Genomic DNA, 23416 nt, shown 5'->3' with positions numbered 1-23416 from the left:
TAGGCTGCTCGAACTCTCCAGATGATGCCCTTCCCAGCCTACAGATGCACTAGAGTTAAAAGAGGGCAGAAAAAACTTTTGCCCACCCCACGGCATCTCCTCTTGCTGGATTTTCATCTGGGCTCTGCTAGGGCACTGCTAAATACATCATATTTATTTAATTATCAACTTGATATGCTAGAGACAGGATTAAGACCTCTTATTAAAATACCTTCACCTCAAATTTGGGTCAATCATGGTTACATTTAACCAAGAGGAGTAGCATATGTCAGCTCTGTTGCACCTGGCCTTAAATTGAATTTTGCCCAAGTGGAAAGGTCACTGTTGTACACACACTCAGAAGTGGGCCTGAATTTCTCTTACGTTTCTTGCCATCCCACTTTGTTACCATATTAGTTGTCTGTAGTGATGTGTATTTAGGTCAATGTGTTCTTTGTTAATTGCATTAGCCATGTGGCTGAGACTTAGGCTTCCTCTTCACCTAGCACTGCCTTGGGCTATTAACATGTGGCCTACAAATATATTTCACTTTTAATGGTGTACTTAATCTGTCAGGTGAAATGGATAGAGTCTGTTTTAGGCAGAGTAAGATGATCAGTGGAATGCTGATTACAAAATTCACATGGGTGGAGAGACCCCTTTTCATAAAGAAACACAAGCCATTTTATATGCTACTTCTTATACTGAGTAACCAAAAGCAGAGAGAAGAATTATATTTGTGTTCTGCATATGAGGTCTAATTATATTTGTAATGTTGGGTTTTTTTTAATTGCTGAAACATCTTTTGGAACTTTATAAATAGGATCATCAAAAAAAAAAAAAAATCTTGGCTTTTGTCTTCCAAGGTTTTTTTTTGGTTTTGTTTAAATTATATTTGGTTAGCATCATTTTTCCTTGCATGATAGCAAAGACCAGAACAAGAATCAGAAGTGTGTTCAAACCCATACCGCACACTTGAATATATTCCCTGAAGCACATTCAGCAAATGGGGAACTGCTTCTGGCTTGGAAATGGAAAATTACTGTACTATCGGTATGGCGAAGTCCAGAAGAAGGAGCTGCATTACTTTAACTAGAGGCATCAAAATCAAAAGACCTTTGAGAGGTCTATATTAGATGTAAAGAAAAATGTCTTCTCCCAGTTTATGTATTGAATGCCATAGGATCCTACATACTAGCCAAAATTCAGCCAGCCAGCTGATAATGAATTACTGAATTCCAACACCAGCAGAGACTAGAAGTTTCCCTTAGCTAAGCTAAAGTTTGGAGTTTGACTTTTTTCCCAAGGACATTCACTATGTTTTGAGCAGAAAATAAATATCCTGAAACTATTTGCTAACTGTTCAGCTTTGAAAGCGAGTATCTCTTCTGAATGCCTCAAGATTAGGGCTCTATAAAATACTTGTCGTAGGATCTCATCCCTTTCCCTTGTGCTGTGCTCATCACCGCTCGGTCCAGACAGCTGTGGGGTAGCGTTCCAAGAGTGCGTTCCTCAGCTGGGCTGTGTGGATCTTGTCTCTGGTCTCCACAGTGCAGGTGACCTGGGAAAAGAATTAAGAGCATTCCTGATGGCATGGCAGCAACCTCGGACACAGGCATTTCCAGCTCATAAAAGCAAAATGATCAGTGCAACGTAAAAACTCTGGACCTTGCATCCTCTGTCTACTCAGGTAAGAAAACAGACATATGGGGCTTTTCCAGCTGTCCTGTATGGTCCGAAAAGCTTCCAACAGCCCTGCTTTATTGCCTTCAATAGGTTTAAAGGAAATAGGGTGATCCTCTGCTGGCTCCTGGGCAAAATACTTGTCTGCTGTTGGCTTCCCTGAAGTCATCTGTTAGTAGCTTCTTATTTCCGTTCCCTGAGGTATGTAGATGGTGCTGCTGCCACCTCATCACATTTCCATATTTCTGGGCACTGTTTTTTCCAGTGCCTTCATCCTTCAACCTCTTTATATTCTCCTCTTCTCTCTCAGGGACTGATCCCCCCCAGTCCTTCATTGTCTCTGCAGTATTCTGGCTGGTTTCACCCACTCACACACCTTTTTTTTATTCTGATTTTTTTGTTTGCCCATTGCATCACTTCTGTTTTTCTGTTATGGTTGTTCTGATGCTAAATCAAACCCAGACAAACCTAACCCTGATACTTATCTTTTTACTCTTCACTCACCTCTGCAAGTATTGTTGACAATCCTGACGGGCAGACACTAAAGACAGTAACGTCAAGGTAATTTTTTTCAGTTCTTCTTTATTCCCTCTTTTCTACACACTCACATCTCTATTGCACCATTTGAAAATCTGGGCACTACCAAAGGTGAGGTACCAATGTGAAGGTGCAGAAGGAAAATTACACCTCACAATTTTAGACTATTAACTTCCATCACAGCTGACCCCGCTGGAATTATCACTGATGTTCAAAGTGCCACGTGGAAAAAATAGCTCACAGAAACATGGGAATCTAGTGAGGAAAGGATCCAAGATGAGTCACAGTGCAACAACAGAGTTTATTGTAACAGGCAAATCTATAGAGAATAAAGAAAAAAACCTGGCCATGGTAACCTTAAGGTGGACTGCTGCAGACAGATGCCCTGTATAATGTTCTTATCAGAGCTGCATCCTTTACAGACAGCAAAAAGGCAAAAAATAAAACTGTCTCTATTCAAATATGCTTATGAGAATATTTCTAAATAGGAATATTGTGAATTCATGTTTCTGAATGAGCTTAAAATAACAATAAACCTTTAGCAAAACTGTTGAATGAGAAGGTGAAAGATTAACTCCACCTTATTCTAAACAGCCGTGAGCTTACTTGATTAGAAAACTGGCTATAGCTTCTTAAATATGCTTCATTAAATGAGACACATTTCTGATCTGTTTCTGTAATTCTATGCCTCTCATCTTGAACATCATTCCATTCTTGTTTGGCTCTTTGCAACATTAATTCTCTTGAGATTACATCCCACTTTTTCTCTTCTGAAGTGGGATTTAGTCTGCAATTACAAAAAGCCGCCTTTTTCCCCTTCCACAGCAATCATGCCTATTTTGTCCTGAGCAAATCAATTGCTCCAGTCTGGATTTGCCAGGTCCACCTTTGAACGTCTGGCAGCAAGCAGCTGTTCTGCCCTGGGAGCAAGCCTGATTTTGATTTATAGAGCTAACTATCCTCCTCTCTGCCCTTTTCTTTGTGCTAATGATTGAAGCCAAAGAGCTTGTAAACTGTTTGGATAAATCCTGTCTTTTTTTTCTGTGCATGCACATCATACACCACCTGATATGGCCATTAATAGGCTGTAGTGCATTATAAAAGTAGTAACAGCATCACAGCAGCAATAATAAACAATTCCAGAAATTCACCTGATATTTCACACCTGTCAAGCAGAGGAAGAGAGAACATTTCCTCACAGCAGGAGTGAACAGAGAATCACACTACACTTGAGAGCAGCTACAGATTTAAACAGCAAGGCAGGCAAGAATTTGCTTTCTTGCTCAGATTAAGCCAATTCACACTGTAGTTTTACTTTCACAGAACTCTCTCTTACTCACCTCACCAGGGAAGTATCATTTACATGAGTGTCCAACAGGGCAATCCTCATATTCATGGCGAGATAGATGAAGATTTTATCTATCTAGGATGAATAGTCACCTAGGTACTAATTGCTAAAGGATGTTGCATACCTGCTGATGAGTTAAGAGTAAATGCTCTAAATTGGTCTTATCTAAGAACGAATAACAAAACCTATTGCCTGATGCCTTTTACACTCCATGCAAGATAACCAGTGACAACTAGAGAAAACTTGAAATTTGTTTCAAACCCATAAGCCCTCAGGACTAGACACAGTTTTTTTTTGCCCAGCAGAGCTCTCATTCACTGCAGGACCAGGTTTGCATAGTAGACCTTGCTTTTGGGTGTATCAAAGAACCCACAAAACCCCACCACCACCAAATAATGAGTACATTTTATGCATTTCTCTCCTGCATATAGTATCCTTGATGGATAAAATAAAATAATCTGGTCCTGTAAGACCATTAAAATAACCAGCCATGTTATTTTACTTCAAGGTAAAAGCCAGATAGTCCCCAAGATTGGTGCAATGCAATGCTTGAGAAAGAGCTTAACAACTGCCATAGCTGTCACTTGTTCGTGCACCCTGAGCCCTTATCCTTTGGCATATTCTTGCATTCAGGTTGGTGAGCACAAGCAACTTATTGTTGCATTATGTAAATCAGATAATGATCCAACAGGTCTACTTTCAGCCTTCCTGGAGTCAGGTTCTTATTTCTTTAACTGGGGCAAACTGTTCTGTACCACCTTAGTCTGCTGTGGAATGCCAATGAAGAAAATGACTGAGAAGGAATGTATTGTTGGACTTCCCACTCCAAGTGTCTTCATTTTGCAGATGGGGAGCTGAAGCACAGTTAACAATGCCTTGCCCAGGGTCATGCAGGAAATGCTTTAGGAATGACACCATCCTTTCTGTAGCTGGACAGCTGCATGCTCCTCTATATTCTCTTCCCAGGTCAATAAGGCAGAATATGTTGGCAACTGGAAACTCTAATCCAAAATATTCTCCTCCAGCCTTTTACAAAATGCACATTGATCCAAAGGAATTTACTCAAATTGACCAGAGCAGACTAAAATAATTTAATGGGTTCTGGCTTGAGGTGAATAAACTGTTATGAAAAAAAAGGTATTACACCACACAAAGTGAGCCAGGAAATGCAGCACCACTGGGACAATGTCTTATGTTATCATAAAGAAAAAGCAGTATTTGATTTATGAATTAGTATTTTGTTGCACAGTCAGAGGGAGAAGTAATATGATGGATGTTCTTTTTACAACTGGTCTCTTCTGTGTTATTTAAAGCCACAGCAGATTTAAGCTCCCGAGAGGTTTGATGTGAGCAAACCAGACAAACCCATAATGTCAAAAAGGACTGAGGTCAGAGAGAACACAGCCACTGCAGCTGCTTCTCTGCAAAGCTTCTGGAGCACATCAAGACCTTGCAGGCCGTCACTGCTCTATTCCAGTACCCTCCTGTACCTGCCAGTCTGACTATGCTGCAGTTGCAGTGGTGGTGAGAAGTCTTTTCTGGATACTTGATGAGCTCAAAGTTAATTCCTCTTTTTAGCCTAAGTCCAAATACAAGACACCCTGATACTGATAAAGAACAGGGAAAGCTCACAAAAGCAAGTTGTAGTTTCCTCCCACTAACTGGGTAATATTACCAGATTTCTATACCCAGTTAGCCAGTAATATCAGATATTTTTTCCCTTAGCTCTGATCCTTATTTCTACCTGTATTCCTGATCACCTATCCTGCTTCAATAGTTGTAAAAGGTGAAGCCTACCAGACTGGTTTATAATTTGCTAAGAGTTATCTATTTCAATACTGGGACTTCAGAATCCATCTCCTCACTGCTCAGGTAAGAGTGAATTAAGGTGTAGTCCTCTGCAAGACAGAAATCTGAGCCACAAGGAACGAGAATCTAAACTGTAGGTGTGAGCTGACAGTATCCAAAAGAAATTCCTATATTGTTCCAAAAGTACTTGACCAGCCAATCCCACTGCACAAGGTGCTTCATTAAGAATCAGCTGAATCTAATGTCACCGTAATATGCTTTTTATTTTAAAAATCTCTTATTTTTTTTTGTCAGTAAAATGTTCCAAAAGTTATTTTTTCCAAAAGTGTATTTTGAACGTAGAGCTTCAATTTAGTAAGTCCTTACTACTCTGTGAATTCAGACTATCAGCAAGGATCTTCCCATGAAGTGTGTGCCAGATGAATAAACACTAAACCAGAAGGACATTTCACTGGAGGGGAAGAAAAAACATTTGCTCTATCTTTGTGATAAGCAGTGACTAGAAGCCAAGTTTCTCTCATTTGGAAAGGAAGGGGTAAATCTGAAAGGATGATTAAATACTGAGAAGACAATCTTGACAGGACTCGTTTAGTGTTTAAAATAAGCCACTGCACTTACTGCTCTGTTCTGTCAAACACATCATCTATATCCACAGTCAAAACTATGTATTACAGTGGAGTGTGTATAGCTGTAATGCCTTTCTTATTATTACCATCAGTTCAACACATGATAATTCTAGTTCTCGATCCAGATTTAAATGCATGCTAAATTTAATATGCTGTGATTTACACTGATGGAAATGATACAAATTTCTTTGCAGGCCTGCTTTAGCAACAAATGCTTGAAATGCTTTGCTAACAAAGGGCTTGGTCCTTTACAAACAACAAAAATAAAAGCAAAACCTTCCCCATTTGTGTTAGCTTTACTATGAAAATTTGCACATTTTTCTGTATCTGGTTAGAGCAAATTTATTTTCATGCTTAAAGATAAATCCAATATTTTACTTTTTTGATTACCTTTGGTTTAGTTTCCAAAGAAAAGCTTTATGATTCATTAGGTGTCACCAGATAGAGGTGCCTCCAAAGTCACTGAAGTCTATAAAGTTGAATCACTACTTCACATCTAATTATCCAGTAGCCTCTCCCAGATTGATTAAAAGCCATCATGCAAATCCAACATCCAATTAAATTATTCAGGGACTCAAATTCCTCCCTTCAACCCTCTTTTAGTACAACAGTGCCGGGTCCTTGAAGTGGACAGTCAGTGAAAATACATTGTTTAAAGGGCAGACAATAGCACATGGTACTTTCCGATTCAAGGACTATAGATAAAAGAAGTCCCAAGAACAATGGAAAATTGGTCTAACATTCTCAATCAAAAACTAAGAAAGTGGATTTTGTTTAATTTATTTAGTAGGATTAATAAAAATTACAAGCCCTACTTTTTAAAAATCATATTGAAAACTTTAGAAGAGTTACACAGTTTGTTGAATCTAGCCTTGGTAGAAGGGTTTTTCAGTGGTAAGTCACTGAATCAAAGGGATTTGTCACGTTGTCTTCAAGTTACCCAAACCAGTAAGCTGACCTATTGTTATGACACTGCAGAACAATGTAGTTTTAGTCCTACACACTTGAGAAAAAAGATAATACCACGTTCTGAAAAAAGTTCATAAACTACATTGTAGTCCTTTGCTACTGTCATCTCTAATCTAACCTACTCCTTATATCTGCAAGTGAAAATACCGAGTGGGGTTTTGCATCCAAGTGGGGAATTAGATTTAAATGCCAAAATCGAAGAACTTGCTTACTCAACAACACTCCTGAATTCCAGCTATAAGACTGTTTAGCAAAGATCCCTAATTTGACTTCCACCTGTGATTTCACAAAGTCAGGTTAGACTCTGACAGCACTAGCATCAAGCCAGTGGAACCACACCTTTGCCAAACCAGTTGAATTAAGGAATATGCCATGAGACAAATGATCCTTTTAAGAGATGCCATTAACTGATAGCACCTCCTCACTGTTACGGTATCAAATACTCAAAAAAGGAATAAGAATTTTGCTCTGTGCTCTTTGTAGATAAGGTACAAAACTGAGGCCCTACTTAAAAATAAGGAATCCTTAAGAGTAAGGGTGTTCTCCATATTGCTTTAAGGCAAATTGATCCCAGATAATTACAGCCAACCTACAAAGCCGGATCTTCAAGTTCAGGACGGATGACGCAGCTTGTTCACCACCTCCAACACACCACCACGCAGGTAAGGAAGGTTTGCAATAGCAACAGCCAGAGTATTTCACTCACGGTGTTGCAATATCAGGTAAAACAGGTCCTCTATTATTTATATGCCTGCCAAGCATTTGGTGAGGCAAGATGCTGTATAACACAGAAGGAATTATCACACGGCTCCCCAGATCATTGTACACACTATATTGGACTTCTTCAATATAGTCATATAGAGATACTGGAAAACAGAATAAACTAGGGAGGGCCAATGCTGCTGGAGAAACTGAAATTGCATCGCATCTTACCTCAACAGTGAAGAGCTCAGATGTCACAAATGTGCGTTCTTGTTTGATATCCAAAACTCTAGATCAAACAGGGATAAATCAGAGATCACAACAAGCCTTTGTCATTGTAAAACAGTTTCTGTAAGTGTCTTGACAGTAACTATCTTTGCTGCTTTTTATATTTGACACTTACTTTATGCTGCAAAGGTGCTTTCACATTCCAAGAAAAATGAGGGAAATAAAAAACTAAAAGTTTTTTTTTTAATATAACAAGAAAAAAAACATTTGATTAATTAGTTACTTACAGACTTGACTTCAGAGAACATTTGGAAACATGCCCAAATCTTTAATAATTTTTGTGCTGCTCTGTGATTATATTTCCCTACTCTAAGTCTGATTTACCTTACTTCTTCCCGAGCCAAAACCTCTAGTAGCTTTGAAATGTCTCCTGGGCAGTCAGAAAGCACAAGGGAAAATCTGCACACTCTGTTATCAAGGGTCAGGGCACGAGCTATGCACTGCTGCAGCAAATGTAATTCCAAGTTTCCACTGCATATGACAACTGCCACTCTGGAAACAGAGAGAAAAACAGGATTTTTGATTAGCACTTGTCTGTGCAAAAGAACCATAAATCACAGACACTGTATTCAATATCAGATTAGGATCGGCTAGACCACCCTTCAATAAATATGTATTAAATATCAGTGGGGCTCCTGGTTCTCAGTATCAACTGTGTGCAGGCAGTGGGAGCCTGGCTGCATTAGTTGGCCTGAAATTTTGTTTTCATTTTGCATTTCCTGGAGGTTTTGGTTTGATTAGAGATAATCAGCTGGAAAATTCTAGCTCTGTGTCAAATTTTAAAAACATGACATCATTTTCCCTGGAGGTTCCAAGTCTCACCCTGTTGGTGGTTAGACAACATGTGTGTTCAAGGCATACATTCTGGACTATCTCCTGAGCCAAGACTCAATCTGCTTAAGTACCAAGTACTCAAGCCCAGATACAAGAAAGCACTTACCCACACTTTTAACACTAAGCACAAGTGTAATCACATTGACCATCTGAGCAGGAGTTCTCGGGGTCATGAGGCAGCTGCCACTGAGCAACTGCAGAAAACAGCTTACCTCTTGTCTCACCACAGACAGGGCTAATTTCCACACATGGAATGAGAGAGGCCAACAGTCTGACAGGATCAGGATGCTCTCCTGGCAGATGTGACCATGCCTCATAGAGCTGTGTGCAACTGCCTTTCCCCAGCCATTAGAGAATACAGGAAAATTACATGATTTGTCAGGTCTCCATGCTGACATTAGTCTTGTTCAACATGGTCTTCTGACCTGTGAGTGGTCTTTTCAGCCTGAAGTAGGTGTCACAGATACATAAGACCGTTGCCAGTTCATGGGCACAAACTGCCTCATCACTCATAAAACAAGCAGCATCTCTCCGTTTCCTGGGACCAAGGCACTCAAGTCCTTGAGTGCCACAGTTCCCTGCTTTGCTACGTGTTCCCTGTTTTGCCACATGTTCATATGCTTTTGCCACAGTTCCTTGTTTGCAACAGCTGCCATACCTTTTACCCTTCAACTCTGGCAGCTTCCCTGCAACCACTGCTGCAAGGCCAATGGCCCCTTCTGCATCAACTGTGGCTCGCTCATACTCCAGCAGTCTCAGCATAGAAATGAGGATGTCCTCCTCCCTGAAAGCAAAAGACTTGTGTCAAAACAAAATGAGATACCAATAGCAGAAGACAATACATTTATGTATAACTGGATTCCTTTCACCCTCCCAGGTACATATGACCCCAAAGTAGTGTTACCAAAAGCTGTGCTGCCAGGATGAATGTTTATCTCAGTCTTGATATTAACTGAAAGACAGGGTGGCATTTTAACTAGAAACATTGCGCTAGCTAAATCCTAGTGGTAAGTATATTCTGCCAACTTGGCCTTTCTGTGAAGATTTAGAAGCGTTTTGTCAAAGGCTGCCTTCAAGTGTTGTAGAATACAACCAGGACAAATTTTACACCCAGATGCATGACCAGGTATTAGCAGCAGGGGAAGTTTTGGCCAAAGGGGTCAGTTTGAATGATGTTTTTAGTCACAAGACTTAGTATTAGGTACTCCTGTGAGGAGCAGGGAGCTGGATTCAATGGTCCTTTATGGGTCTCTCCCAACTTGAGATAATCTATGATTCTATGATATGTGGGATTGGGTTCAGTGTCTTCTGTGCCCCTCTTGGAAGGAAAGGCACCCTACCACCACCATGCTGTCACAGCATGCGCATGATGGCAACTCCTGCTCTCCACTGTATGTGAAGAACCACCATACCGTGGTGGTACAGCACATTTTTCACACATATTAATGCTCACCCAGTATTATTAATTTCACTGATTTTGTTTACCCACCTCACAGCAACAACTTTATCCACAAGTTTCCCAGTCAGCTGCAAAGAATTGCTGCCAAAGCAAAGTCCACTCACATCTGCAAATTTCAAAAGGCAAAAATATGAAGCTGGCTGCTTTAGACAAGTTCAACATCTTTCAGATCTCTGGCTTTTTTTGTCTCCTTAACAAGTGCAGCACACTGCTGTCATATGTAAGTTGCTTGACTTTTTTATGTGACAGATACACTTTTGGTAATGAAAGACCAAATCTCACAGGAAGACTTTGGCATTTTGGACCCCTTTAAGAAAGTTTTGATTCTTCACTAGCATCATTGCACTGCAAGAGTGGCCTTGCAGCCAGCACCTTTCGCTGCTTGAAGGAGAGAAGAACCAAGCATGGCACCAGGTTTGTTACCTATAGCAGGACAGTTAGCAAAGGAGTGCAGAGACAGGTAGAGCTTATCAAGAGAGTTGTTTACAAAACTCCTATTTAACCCAGAGCTTCCAGAGAGTTGGACATCAGGTAAACAGAATATTTTTAGATTGCTTAACAGTTGAGGGGTTTTGAACAAATTATATGGAAACAACTCTATGTTTATAAACATTGTTGTTCAGAGAACAGTTTTCTAAGTCTAAATATTTAAGCACAGGATTTTTCTGCCTTCTTACAAATCAGTCTTTTACATAAGAGCTTTCCCATTGACTTCACTGGTTAAGGTGATGTCTGTAAGCACAATGGTCAGATAAATACTCTTAATATTTCTAAGCATTCATATGTACATTTCACGTGCACTGTAAATGGTATTGTACCCCAGGGAGGTGGGGGAGAAATGTGGTAGAAGTTGCCTCTACAGCTTGAATTAAATTCTAACTCTTCAAAGATTTCCTTTAAAATAAGTTTGAACTGAATTATTGAGAAAAATAATATGGTTGGAGAAATCAATTACAAACTTTGTTTTCCCCCCAAAAGAATGCATTTTCTTACCTCCATAAAAGTGATGATTGCTGCAAGCCTGGTCTTCAATTGGATGGCCAGCTTTTAGGGACTGTTGCAATACAGGGAAACTTTCAGATTCAACGCCCTGGGGAAGACAAGTGTTTTAACTTTTTATTGATCCAGTTATAACAGAAATCACCACCAAAGTGGATACCAAAAAAGCTGCACAAAGCTTCCTTTTCAAATTAATAATAAATTTCAAATTGCATAATAACTGTACTATCATTAAGCTTATCCTGTGTTTTATTTAGGGCCAAATTTCTCCAGTAAGAAATTATTTCAAGACACAGAATTGGATTTCATTTGCTTTGGAAGAGTCTTTCCCACATTGTTTCTTAAATCCAGCGAAGCAGCCAAAGGACAAGAGGCTTCCCAGGCTCTCAGAGTCTCTTCTCCTAGGTGAAGCCCATAGGATCAGATAGTCCCTGTCCCCAGCACATGCAACCTCTGCCAGTGTGGCAGTAGATACCAGTGTATTGCTATCACTAGATATCAGTGTATTTTGAAAATAGTTGTGGCAAAGCTATTAAAATGCAATGCTTTGTAGGTTAAAGGAAACTTACAATTACAGAAATATGTGGGTTGAGGTGTTTGAGTGCAGCAGCCGACCCTGCCAGCAAGCCACAGTGGCCTCCTGCAGGGAAAATCACCGCATCCAGCTTTGGCACCTGCTCGTACACCTCCAGTCCCACAGTTCCCAGGCCTGACAGATACACAGCACTATCCTCCCTGTGGGAAGGAAGGGCACAGCTCAGGGTTCATAGTAGTCAACACAACAATAGTTCAATCTACTACTTGAGGACATTGCTCAGCAGAAAAAGATACGTGAGAGTAAATCACAAGCACAGTGCAGGAAGGAGGCAGTACAACAGGACCCTGCATCAGACAAACCATCACGTGCTGTTACCTCCCGGGAGAAAACTCAGGCCATTGATAAACCCCACAAATAGCCTTCAGGCTGAAGAGCACTGATCTCTGTTGTTACCAGCATCAGGTGTCTACAGAGCTGGTGAGACAAAAGTCATGTTTCCACTGCCATCGCTTCCTTCAGCTTCATAAATCTTTAATGTTGCAGTCCAAACTAAAAACAGAGTCTCAAAAAGAAATCTTCTTTTTATAAGTGGAATTTAGTGCTTGTAATGAATGGGAATTTTCATGAAATATAAGCACTGCATTCAACCTCACAAATACTAACAGATTTCGACAGAGTTAAGCCTTTCCACAATCCAGGGCCAACATCTGATACCTTCACATAACTCTGGAAGACTCTGGAAGGGTAAGAGAAGCATTTAGTCATGCCAAAATACTCACTGGTAAAACACTTTCAGGCAAAGGTAATATAATGAGCAGAAATAGGGATGGGCAGAGTCAAGAGTCTGAAGAGAAGTCCACTGTACAGTCACAATTGACTTGGATCTATTTCTAAAAGCTGTTTTGCATTTTATTTAAAAGTAAGAAATGATGTAAATGTAGAATGGTATATGAACAAAAAAAACACCCCAAACTAGGAGATCTTTGTATGCTTGTAAGTTCTGCTTTTTCTGCCAAATGGATAAGCAAACAGAATTATAGATCAAATGACTTCACCTGATTTACTTGACCCAGGGCATTTGGGTACTACGAAGCTAAGCCTTTGTTACTGTTAGACATGCACAGAGAGGCTTAGCACAGGAGCACAGGATGCCTGCAAGGTGGAAAGCAAGGCCCTCTTGAGAAGTCACCTCACATATGTAGCAAAACACAGCAAGTTCCCATAGCACAGCTAAAGACTGTCATTGTGGGATGAGTAACTGAACCCTTGAATTTATTGTCTTTATCAAGTTACTGAAGGAGCTCTCTCCCCTTTCTTATTTGTGGCAAAATATATTACTGGTCTCGTGAACAGTTCTGGTCTCATGAAAAATTCTTATTCACAAATAACGTTCAGAATCGAGTTTGCAGAGTTACCTCTGCCATGGTCACATGGGAAACAATGGGAACCTGCAAAAATGAATGAGGACCTGGAATATTCAATTTAGGAGTAAAACTTCACTAGTAGCTGAAAACTGTGGCTCTGAATCACAGATCAACCTTTCTCACATCATCCCAGAGGTATTGTGTTACTCACTGGCAATATTCACATTGCATTTATAATGAGGTTCTGAACACCTATAGTTACTAAAAATCCCGTGTCACCTAGGCAGCAATTAGGTAGACTTAATGATTGAATTCCAATTTGAAAAATCACACTTAATTCCTGGAATTTCACAGGAGGTTGCAGTTGGATAAAAAGTTTCCTTCCTCTAATTGAATTCTGGCATGATCATTTTCATAACATAGTATTTTAGTTGTGCTCAAGAAATGGGAAGAACTGACATTGACACACCCTACACAGGACATCACCTATGCAGGTAAAACTAAACGCAGGCACACAATGTCTATTTCAGGAAGAATGAATTTTTGGTTAATGAAATCCAGAGACCAAATTGCTAGGGATTTCATGCAACCTAGAATTAAATTGAAATAAAATGACATTTCAGAAGTTCCATTCTAAAGCACAGGAGATCAGCTGATGTTTTACAGACAGATTTGGCTAGTGACAATGAATGTGTGTCAGCACGCCTTGAAGATGACTGGCTATCCATATATGCATACATCTCTCTGGGAAAGCTCTCCCAGTCTTCACCTAACAAAATATGTTTCAAAATATCCCATTACGAAGACGCTTACAAGAGTAGTGAGGGATTTTCTATTCTTTTTTTCTCCTCCAGACTGTGAAAAATAACATCTATGAAGTCTTCATTAAACAGAGTAACAGATTAAATAACTCTGTTTCTTGTAACCTGAAATACCTGTTACTTGTAACCTGAAATAAATCAAAATGCTTTGATATTATTAATGGTAACATGTACATTTCAAGTTCCTCAATGCTACATACTGAATTCTCCACGTGTTGTCCCTGGAGCTTCGTGAACCTGGAGAATACCTACATTGTGTAATATAAATAATTACCTGAGGAGAAGGGGATGATTAAATATGAAATGACAATAAAATTTTTCTTATGTGCAAACATGATAGCTGGTGCAAGCTGGCTGGGAGTTAACACATCGATTGTAAAATGGCTGACAGGAATTTGGAAATCACCAAGTTACGGAAAGCAAAGTGGTTTTCAAAGAAAGCTTAAATGGGTTTAAAATTCAGTGGGATCTAGGGCACCTCATTCCCTTAGGTTTCTTTGAAAGTCTCAGCCTGGGACAAGGTTGTGCCCTTGGTGATGGACAAGGCAGACCAACCATCCTGTGAGCCACCTGCTTTGGCAGAGCTAACTGTAGTTGAAGAGTACAGTTTTTAATATAGAATCATAGAATAGTTAGGGTTGGAAAGGACCTGAAGATCATCAAGTTCCAACCCCCCTGCCATAGGCAGGGACACCTCACACTAAACCGTATCACCCAAGGCCTTGTCCAACCTGGTCTTGAACACTGCCAGGGATGGAGCATTCACAGCCTCCCTGGGCAAACCATTCCAGTGCCTCACCACCCTCACAGTAAAGAATTTCCTCCTTATATCCAATCTAAACTTCCCCTGTTTAAGTTTTAACTCGTTACCCCTTGTCCTATCACTACAGTCCCTAATGAAGAGTCCCTCCCCAGCATCCCTATAGGCCCCCTTCAGATACTGGAAGGCTGCTATGAGGTCTCCACACAGCCTTCTCTTCTCCAGGCTGAACAGCCCCAACTTTCTCAGCCTATCTTCATACGGGAGGTGCTCTAGTCCCCGGATCATCCTCGTGGCCCTCCTCTGCACTTGTTCCAACAGTTCCATGTCCTTTTTATGTTGAGGACACCAGAACTGTACACGATACTCCAGCTGAGGTCTCACAAGAGCAGAGTAAAGGAGAAAGAGCAGAGTAGAGTTGCCTTCCCAACAAACCAGCTGCAAAAGAAATGAGGACTTTTTCCACTCTGCTCATCCTGACATCCTCTTTCCAAGCAACATTACTCATTATTACTATGTTTAATTTACTAGCGCCTAGCAGCTGAAAGGGAACACACACTTGCTGTGGTGCCTTACAAACACGAAGTGGTGGATGAAGCCTGCACAGAGGCAGTGACAGGGATAGAGAATAACATTCCAGCTCAGTGCATCAGAGGGACTGCCAGCTACCTCATGCTAATGATTCATCCCTCCATGCTTTTGGAAATCTCACTTGAAAAGATAGAAAAATGAAAGAAAAGGGAATGGAAAGGCAGAAGAGAATGCAGAGGGGGAAAAAAAAAGGTAAAAAAAAGGAGAATGGATCAGTTCTAAATATTTTTGTCCATCGTCTTATTCTAATAATGTTTTTATTAGATTCCTCTTGTTCAATAACCTTAAATACTTCAAACTTAAATTTATACCCATCCTTAGCTACTTTAAATATACATGTGAAGTAACCTCTTAATAATCTTTTTTTCAAGTCATAATCACAGTTTTGTCACACACACAGGATATGTGGAAATTTCACAGCATTAACCTTTTTTTGCTCTACACTATGCCACTGAACCCTTTGCACTGAAGTAGCTTTTAGCCACCTTACACCAACCAGAGACCAAAAATGAATGCTACCCTTAATTCTTTTTTACAGGGTTCATAAAAAGTTAGCATATATCCATTATCATGCTAGCCCATATAATTCCTATGCAGGAAGCTTGCCTAATTTGGGGGAAGATTGTTTTATTTTGCTTCCCATCCCCAGCTGTTATAGAAAGATTCAGGATTTGTGCCTAGGAATATTTAACTGTCCATACTCCAGGTAATGGGAACATTTTGATGACCTGTGATCAATTTTTAATTAAAGTAATTGTTTCTGCAGAGCTGCAGAAGTATCTAACGTAGTCTTTCTATTCAGTCTGACTCTGCACTTACTCTTCGAGGTAGAGATAACCATTTTCCTGTGCCAACCTTCTTGCGTGCGTCTGGGAATCCTTAGCTGTAGTGCCATAGGATATAACCATGGCACCATACTCACGGCACATTTTCACTCTGGCTGGGGATGTGCTGGTTGACATGATGACAAACACTGGAATACGGAGCTCTGAGGCATGGTAAGCAACAGCCATGGAAAAGTTATTGTCCGAAGCCACGATCACCCCCTTTCTTTGCTGATCCTGGAAAAACAGGGTTGCTTATTGCGCGTTATGTAGTGTCACAAAGTTATCCCATATGATCCTGGATCATTCTAATGGTCTGATTTCCTTCTTTTCTTCTACAACTGGTCACATTATGGTATTATGATACAATATATGCATATCTGGTACGATCTCAGGACATACAGAGCTAAGACAGCACAAGATCAATCCCTGTTGCTACACTCCTCTGGTCTCAATTCTTGTTCCACTGGAATTAACTGTAAAACTCCAGTTGACCTGAGAAGAGCCAGTATCTGGCCCCTCAGAGCCTATATTTGGTCCCTCTTCCCTGCCTGTATGAAATTATTTAATTTCAGGTTTCCCTTTCATAGAAGGATTTATTCATCTTACTACAAAAGGGCAGGAATAACCACTGTTTCTGGGCTGCTGTATCATGCCAATTATAGTTATTATTGCTGCAGAGACTCAATAACCTCCAACAGCAAATGATAAACAAGCTATTCATAACTGACATTCATTACAAAATCAACTGGTGATCCAGATTATTCTCATCACTCATTGTAATTCAATTTCATCATCACTTAAAGTCTGGTGGTTTCAACATGTCAGAACCATAGTAAGCATGCAAACCCTTTCACCTAAATTCCATTAAAAATGCTGATGTCTACATTTCGCAAGCTTTTCTTTCAAATATTTTTAAGCATTTTATGAGCAATTGGCCAAGGATAAATTAAGTAGTATTTTCAGATACTTGCAGAACTATCTATGCTGTTCCGCACAATGGTTCAAAAGGCAAGAAAAGAATGCCCAATTCAGGTAAAAAATATCTTTAATTGTGCTCTATCCATCTCTGTGAAGCAGACAGGCCAATAGAGTTGGGGTTGTTCAGCCTGCAAAAGAGAAGGCTCCAGAGAGACCTTAGGGCAGCCTTCCAGTGCCTAAAGAGGGCCTAAAAGAAATCTGGAGAGGGACTTTTTACAAGGACCTGTAGTGAAAGGACAAAGGGCTTTAAACTGAAAAGAGGGTAGATTTAGATTAGATATTAGGAAAAAATTCTTTACTGTGAGGAAACATGCTGCCCAGAGAAGTGGCTGCCCCACCCCTGGCAGTGTTCAAGGCCAGGTTGGATGGGGCTCTGAGCAACCTGGTCTAGTGGAAGGTGTCCCTGCATCTTTAAGGTCCCTTCCAACCCAAACCATTCTGTGATTCTATGATTCTATGATCTATTTCTTTTTTAATGCTGACATTTTGTTATACCTGAGGCAGTGATGTCAGAAGGTAAATTACACCTCTTTCCTTCACAGATCCAGTGTACTGGAGGAACTCCTTCTTTAGGTAGATGTCCACTCCATACTGCTTGGATAGCCTAGAATACTGGAGTATAAAACTGTTACAATGGCAATACATGTAAAATTAAGAAAAACTTTCCACACCCCATCAGCTCCCTCGTGAGGCATGCATCCAGCTTCTATGTAAGAGCTCTGAAATGTAAATTTCATAATGTGCTTCTTTAGACTTACATGACAGTATTACCTACCAGATTCTTCTGGCTTATGGAAGAAATTTCCAAACATGCAGCAGTGAAATATGTACCACACGCCATTATGAATTCTGAAACCAGTACTATTTTAGTCTTAGTGTTCAAATACGTATATTAAAATAAGTATCTTCAATTATTTAAAGAAACAGCCTATGGTCTGATATTTTAGCACTTGTCAGAACTGGATGTTGAATACCTCAAACATAAAGTCATCTCCTAAATACAAAAGCAGTCAGAAAATTCCTCCTATTATGTCTTTGGTATGGTTTCTGATACTGAATCACTACTGACTATTGTCCATTTTGCACCCTAAGGCCAGTACAACGTTAGTAAAGACATCTCTTGTTTGAAGAATGGTGCAAATAATAAAAAGCATTGCCCTGGAGTGTAAGTGTAAGCAGCAGCTGTTTGAATCTGTTCAGAGTTCAGGACAGAAAGGACCCCTGAGCTGAGAGGAATTAGCAAACAGAGTACATGCGATGCAGTGTCCAAAACGCATGACTTTTTAATTATTTTTTTAATGGCAAAACTTTTGTAAATTTTTATAGTAAGACATTCACAGCATGCACCACCATAATAATCTTCTATTACCACATTATCTAAAACAAGAGTTTTAAACAAGATAACTTGTGAAATAGAGCTTCAGTAATCCTGTGGGTTCCAGTTCCCTAGGCTTACTGTGCCTCTGTTTACTAATTGGCTCTATTTCTTCCACTGGCTGCCAAAGTAAATGAGGACCTAGGGATTTAGGGGATCAAGCCCTTACTCATGATAATTCACAGAGAGACAAATTAAAAGACATCATGGCAACATATTTTAAATATTTGTCTCAAGAAGTATCTGGCAATGTCATGCCTACAATGTATAGTGTACAGAGTCATATGTACTGATATATTTTCTAGACTGTGGCACTTTCAAAGTGAATTATATAAACTAAATATATCTGAAACAGATACTTGCTTTAAGGTATAGAATAAAACCAAACATTTCAGATGACTGTTTCAAGGCTTTTTAGTGGATTCACAAGCATATGTTAACTTCCTCACCCATAGGTGGGGCCAGACTCTCTATTTTCTCTCGGAAAATCCTGCAATAGGAGCTACCACTTGCTGCTCCTTTGTAAACCTGGCTGCAGAACTGAAAGAATGGAAAATGCTTAGTACACTAATAAGATAACAGTTTCTATCGTAAACAGCCTATGCCAAACAGAACAAAAACACTAGATAAGAAACAGTACTGCACTGGTTCCTCACACACTGTACTAGTCCTATCATTTTTAGTTTTGTAGAAAATCCTGGATTCTAGAGTGAACAATGAGAAAAAAAGATTTAAAGGAAATTAATCTTGTGACTATAAAGTTGCTGAGTTTCCTACATTTAAAAATCTGTCATTAAGTTACTCTTTACCACTGAGCTGGTGTACTTCAGATTATTATTTTCTTTAATTTTGATACTCAATATTTTAACTCTTTACGTTTTCCTTTTCTGCATCCTTGAACAGAGGCTTCCTTTCATGTAACCTATATATAGCAATTAATTCTAACAAAGGAGGTGTCAGTGCTATTTTCAGCTGTACTGTCCTGATGTGTGACCTTGTAAGACTCACTGAACCAGCCTCTAAGTTTTCCCTTTTGCCACCATGATCTTATCTAAGGACTACAGATACTATGTCTAACATACAACACACAGCACAGCCTACATTGGGCAACCACAAAGCTAACACAAAAAAAAACCTTAAAATTCCTACATCAGGAACTTAACCCAAGTTAGTGTTAATTCCTTGTTTCCTTATAACAAGGGCCTCTATAACATCTGTCACATGCCATATTTCAGCTCCAGGGAAACTCCTGCATAAGGATCCAGGGCACTCTATTCATGGTCTTACCTGCAGATAGGAATCAGCCTGCAATGTGTTGCTCCATTCAATTAACTGAATGGGTTACAGTTATAGCTGCTTTTTTAATCCACACAAATGCCCCTGAAAGGAGCTCTTACCTCTCAGCAATGAGTTAAAACAAAGATTATCTGTGTTTTTTCTGACACCACTCTGTGCTTTCAATACATGTGCATGAAACATATACTAATGACTTCTGTGGGAATATTACTTTGAACAGCAACAGCCATGGGCTATTTTCACGCTAAATCAAGTGGGGATATAGGTTTTCCACTGATCATCCCAAAAGCATAGTTTATAAAAAAAGACTGAAGAAAGTTAGCCTGTTTAGCTTGGCACAGTAAATGCAGAAAGGGGATACAGCTATGTTGCACAAACCCGCCAGGGACACCCAAGAGAAAAGAACTATTCAAGTTGAGGGGTGTTGTGGTTTAACCGCAGCTGGCAACTAAGCACTACACAGCCATTCACTTAATCCATACCCCAGCCAAGCGGGATGGGGGAAGAGAATTAGAAGGGTAAAAGTCAGAAAAGTGGGATAAGAACAGTATAATAATGTAAAAATCTCAAAAACCCAAACAAAAACTAAAGAAAGAAAAAGAAATTAAAAGGAAAATAACAAAGACAGAGAAATAAAACCCAAGAAAGGCAAGTGATGCAAATGAAAACAATTGCTCTTCATCAACCTGCTGATACCCAGCCAGTCCCCGAGCCGTGGGCCCCATGGCCAGCCTTCCCCCTAGTTTTGCTGCTGAGCCTGATGCCATATGGTCTGGCATATCCCTTGAGTCAGCTGTGTTCCTTCTCAGCTTCTTGTGCACCCCCAGCCTACTGCTGGTGGGGTAGGGTGAGAAGAGGAAAGGTCTTGACTTAGTGTGAGTACTGCTCAGTGATAAAAAAACATCCCTGTGTTATCACTGTTTCCAGCACAAATCCAAAACATAGCCCATACTAGCTAGTATACAGAAAAGTAACTTTATCCCAACCAAAACTAGCATAAGGGGCAAAGCTGTCTGGGAACAAATGGTGTGAATTGACCAAAGAGATCTTAACTACTTATGAGCAGGAGCATGACCAGTGTATAGAAAATTTCATATTACATGGAAGCCTGTAGGAGCAAAAGATGGACTCAGCGGTGCAGTCTCACCTTTCTTGCATTAGGATGTGTTGACTGATAAATTTTCAGAGTGGAAGCCATATCTTGAGAGCAGGTAGATGGCTCAGGGGATGGGGCCAAGGGGCACTCTACTAGTTTTGAGCTGTTGGTCTGATCCATCTGAGATGAAGGTGTGAATGAGGTCCTTCAATGACCCACATGGCCAAGGCTCCTGCAGGCTTACGCTGGCAGATGTACAGAGACAGTATCTTTTAACTGTTTGTCAGAAGTGCATGATGCCATGAGCTTCAGGGAAGGGATGATCCAGTCTATCGAAGGGTACAGACCTAGCTAGTTCTGCTTTTTGAATTAAGCTGTGACACTCTCACTCTCTCACCCATAGGCCTACCTTTGTACAGCAAGATTAAATCCATCTAAAGAATATGACCAGAGTTGTCAAATGCAGAGAGATGAAGAGTTCACTACCTGCAACATAAAAGTAACTTTTCTTTTTCCGGAACAGTGTCTCAACAAAAGCAGAAGATTGACACTTCTGTCTAGAGCACTGTCTGGGCTCTTGAGCATGAGAGTTTTGGTGACAAACGATGCAATGTGCAGAGTTTGGTACACTCCCTCTGTTAGCCCTTCTGACCACCCATGCTGCAGGTGTGTTTGCTCACTCCCACTGCTGCCTTCCCGAGTTCCCAAGCAAGCCAACTTCTCCACTCTGAAAGGAAATCCAGGTACAGCCAGCAGAATGGTTTACTCCTGCGTCACTCTGAACATATATGAAATATATGAATGCAAAATGCATCCAGTTCCACTCCCTGCACTCTGGCCAACACTACCCTGCAAGATTTTTGTGCCACCTTACAGCCCCAAATGGCCTTGTACCATGTCCTTTGTCACAAGACACACTTTTTCAGCAGTATGCTACAGAAAACAGCTACCCTTAATTTGGGAACTCTAAGCTAAAAAAGAACCCCCAAAAGTAATTATGTTGCCCCTGAAAAAGCAGGCACTATCTGGGAACCACGAGAACTGCTGCTGCTCCTTGCAGACCCAACCACTTTGCTCCAGGGGCTGTTAACCCCAAGCAGTGGTCCAAGGACACCAAGGTCCTTTCCCTGTGCAGGATAGAAAGACAATCCATAGGGAGTGAGGCTGGAGGGTGCTCCAGGTCAGCATCAGGAGTTCAATTTTGGGCTGCTGCTGTGAACTGCCATTTGGCAAAGAAAGACATTTTTCACCCAACACAGGAAAAAGAGGTTAGCCACAGAGTGCCTGCAGCAGCCTTCATGAAGAGCTTCCCTCAGTGGAAATACAATACAAATTAAATAGCCTGCCAATGTACTTCTCTTACAGCTTAGCAAACACTTATATGTCTATGGGAATTCTATGTTTGTGCATGTGTGTCATTTTGAAGACACATGTGGCAGAACTATCTTGTTACAGAACATAGTCAGCCTTCCCAGGCTGTCCAGGCAGGGAAGGAAAATCTGTACCTTCAACCTCTCCAAACATGAGGGCTGGTTCCAAACCAGACCCTCCCACCAGACTGCTTACCCAAACACTAATAGTCTGCATCTCCAACTCAGGTTCCTTGTAGCAAGAGATTTTCACCGGGAGCATAATACCACAGTGCAGTAAGTCTGTGTCTAATGAGGTTTATCCTTTGTTTGCAGGTCACTGCAATCTTTGAGAATTTAGGTTAATGTTAACAGGTAAGAAGAAAATTATTATTGACAGTTAACAGCAACTAATAAGAACATGAGTCATTGTACACAAATCTGCTGCAACTCACACATACTCTTCCTTCATTTCTGATTAACTTTTATAAAGAAAATAAAAGAAACATGCAAAGCCATAAGCACTCCCTACCATGCAGGGGGTTTTCTGAACACTGCACTGGATTTTGAAAGCTGCTGCACTAATATCTTCAAATCGAATCAGCTTGTTACAGCTTGACAGGCTGGTCCTACTGCTTGACTGAGTGATGTGGGAAAGACCATCCTTAAGTAACTCCTCATTACGGCTCATGATCTTCATTTCCCAGGTCTTCACATCCCCGTTCAGGTAATCCTCCTCACCAAAATCCTTCAGTCTGTCAGGGTTGATAGAGGGTGGCTTCTGCCCAATAAGGCCATTTCTTATCGGCCCATCCTTACAACAGTGAAGATCACAAAGTGCTGGGGCATCTTGTTTCTTTATTTTATTGTCATCTCTACAAACAAATAAAAGAAACTTGTTAGGAAAGCCGGGATAATTAAAAGCTCGACACTTGGCATTTAAGAAGGATGCACATCTCAGTTGCTGTTTGCAAGCCTCAAATGAGCAGACTGAATTATTACTGTTATATAACCTATCATGTGGGTGGATTGAAGGCTCCTGTAACTAGCCAGCTTTTAGAAGACCCTAAGGTAATCTGGCATGTGGACAAACTATGAAACTCTCATACCCAGGACAATGAGAAAGATCTAATCTGTGCAGTCAGGACAGCCAGACCTTCCTCAGTACTCAGTAGGCAATGATCCTAA

General features: G+C 40.4%; 1 protein-coding gene across 5 annotated transcripts in view; it reads right to left on the bottom strand.

Moving 5' to 3' along the window:
* Positions 1 to 815: 815 nt before the first annotated feature.
* The window catches only part of LOC134160888 (L-threonine ammonia-lyase-like), a 31966-nt gene continuing 9365 nt past the window's right edge, over positions 816 to 23416 (bottom strand). For all 5 annotated transcript variants that reach the window (XM_062613363.1, XM_062613346.1, XM_062613355.1 and 2 more), the window contains 10 exons: positions 22761 to 23103; positions 17608 to 17724; positions 16127 to 16368; positions 11803 to 11968; positions 11228 to 11324; positions 10265 to 10340; positions 9434 to 9559; positions 8266 to 8433; positions 7885 to 7942; positions 816 to 1540 (listed from right to left, as the gene is read on the bottom strand). In XM_062613363.1, coding sequence (XP_062469347.1) covers positions 1442 to 1540; positions 7885 to 7942; positions 8266 to 8433; positions 9434 to 9559; positions 10265 to 10340; positions 11228 to 11324; positions 11803 to 11968; positions 16127 to 16368; positions 17608 to 17724; positions 22761 to 23103 — 1492 coding nt within the window. In that variant the 3' untranslated portion in view covers positions 816 to 1441. The remainder of the gene's footprint in view (positions 1541 to 7884; positions 7943 to 8265; positions 8434 to 9433; positions 9560 to 10264; positions 10341 to 11227; positions 11325 to 11802; positions 11969 to 16126; positions 16369 to 17607; positions 17725 to 22760; positions 23104 to 23416) is intronic.

The sequence above is a fragment of the Pezoporus occidentalis genome, unplaced genomic scaffold (genome assembly GCF_034315485.1).
Source record: "Pezoporus occidentalis ecotype Australia unplaced genomic scaffold, CSIRO_AGI_Poc_V1 ctg101, whole genome shotgun sequence".
Lineage (NCBI taxonomy): Eukaryota > Metazoa > Chordata > Aves > Psittaciformes > Psittacidae > Pezoporus > Pezoporus occidentalis.
The sequence above is the reverse complement of the archived record's forward strand: the minus strand, read 5'-3'. Positions and strand labels throughout refer to the sequence as shown.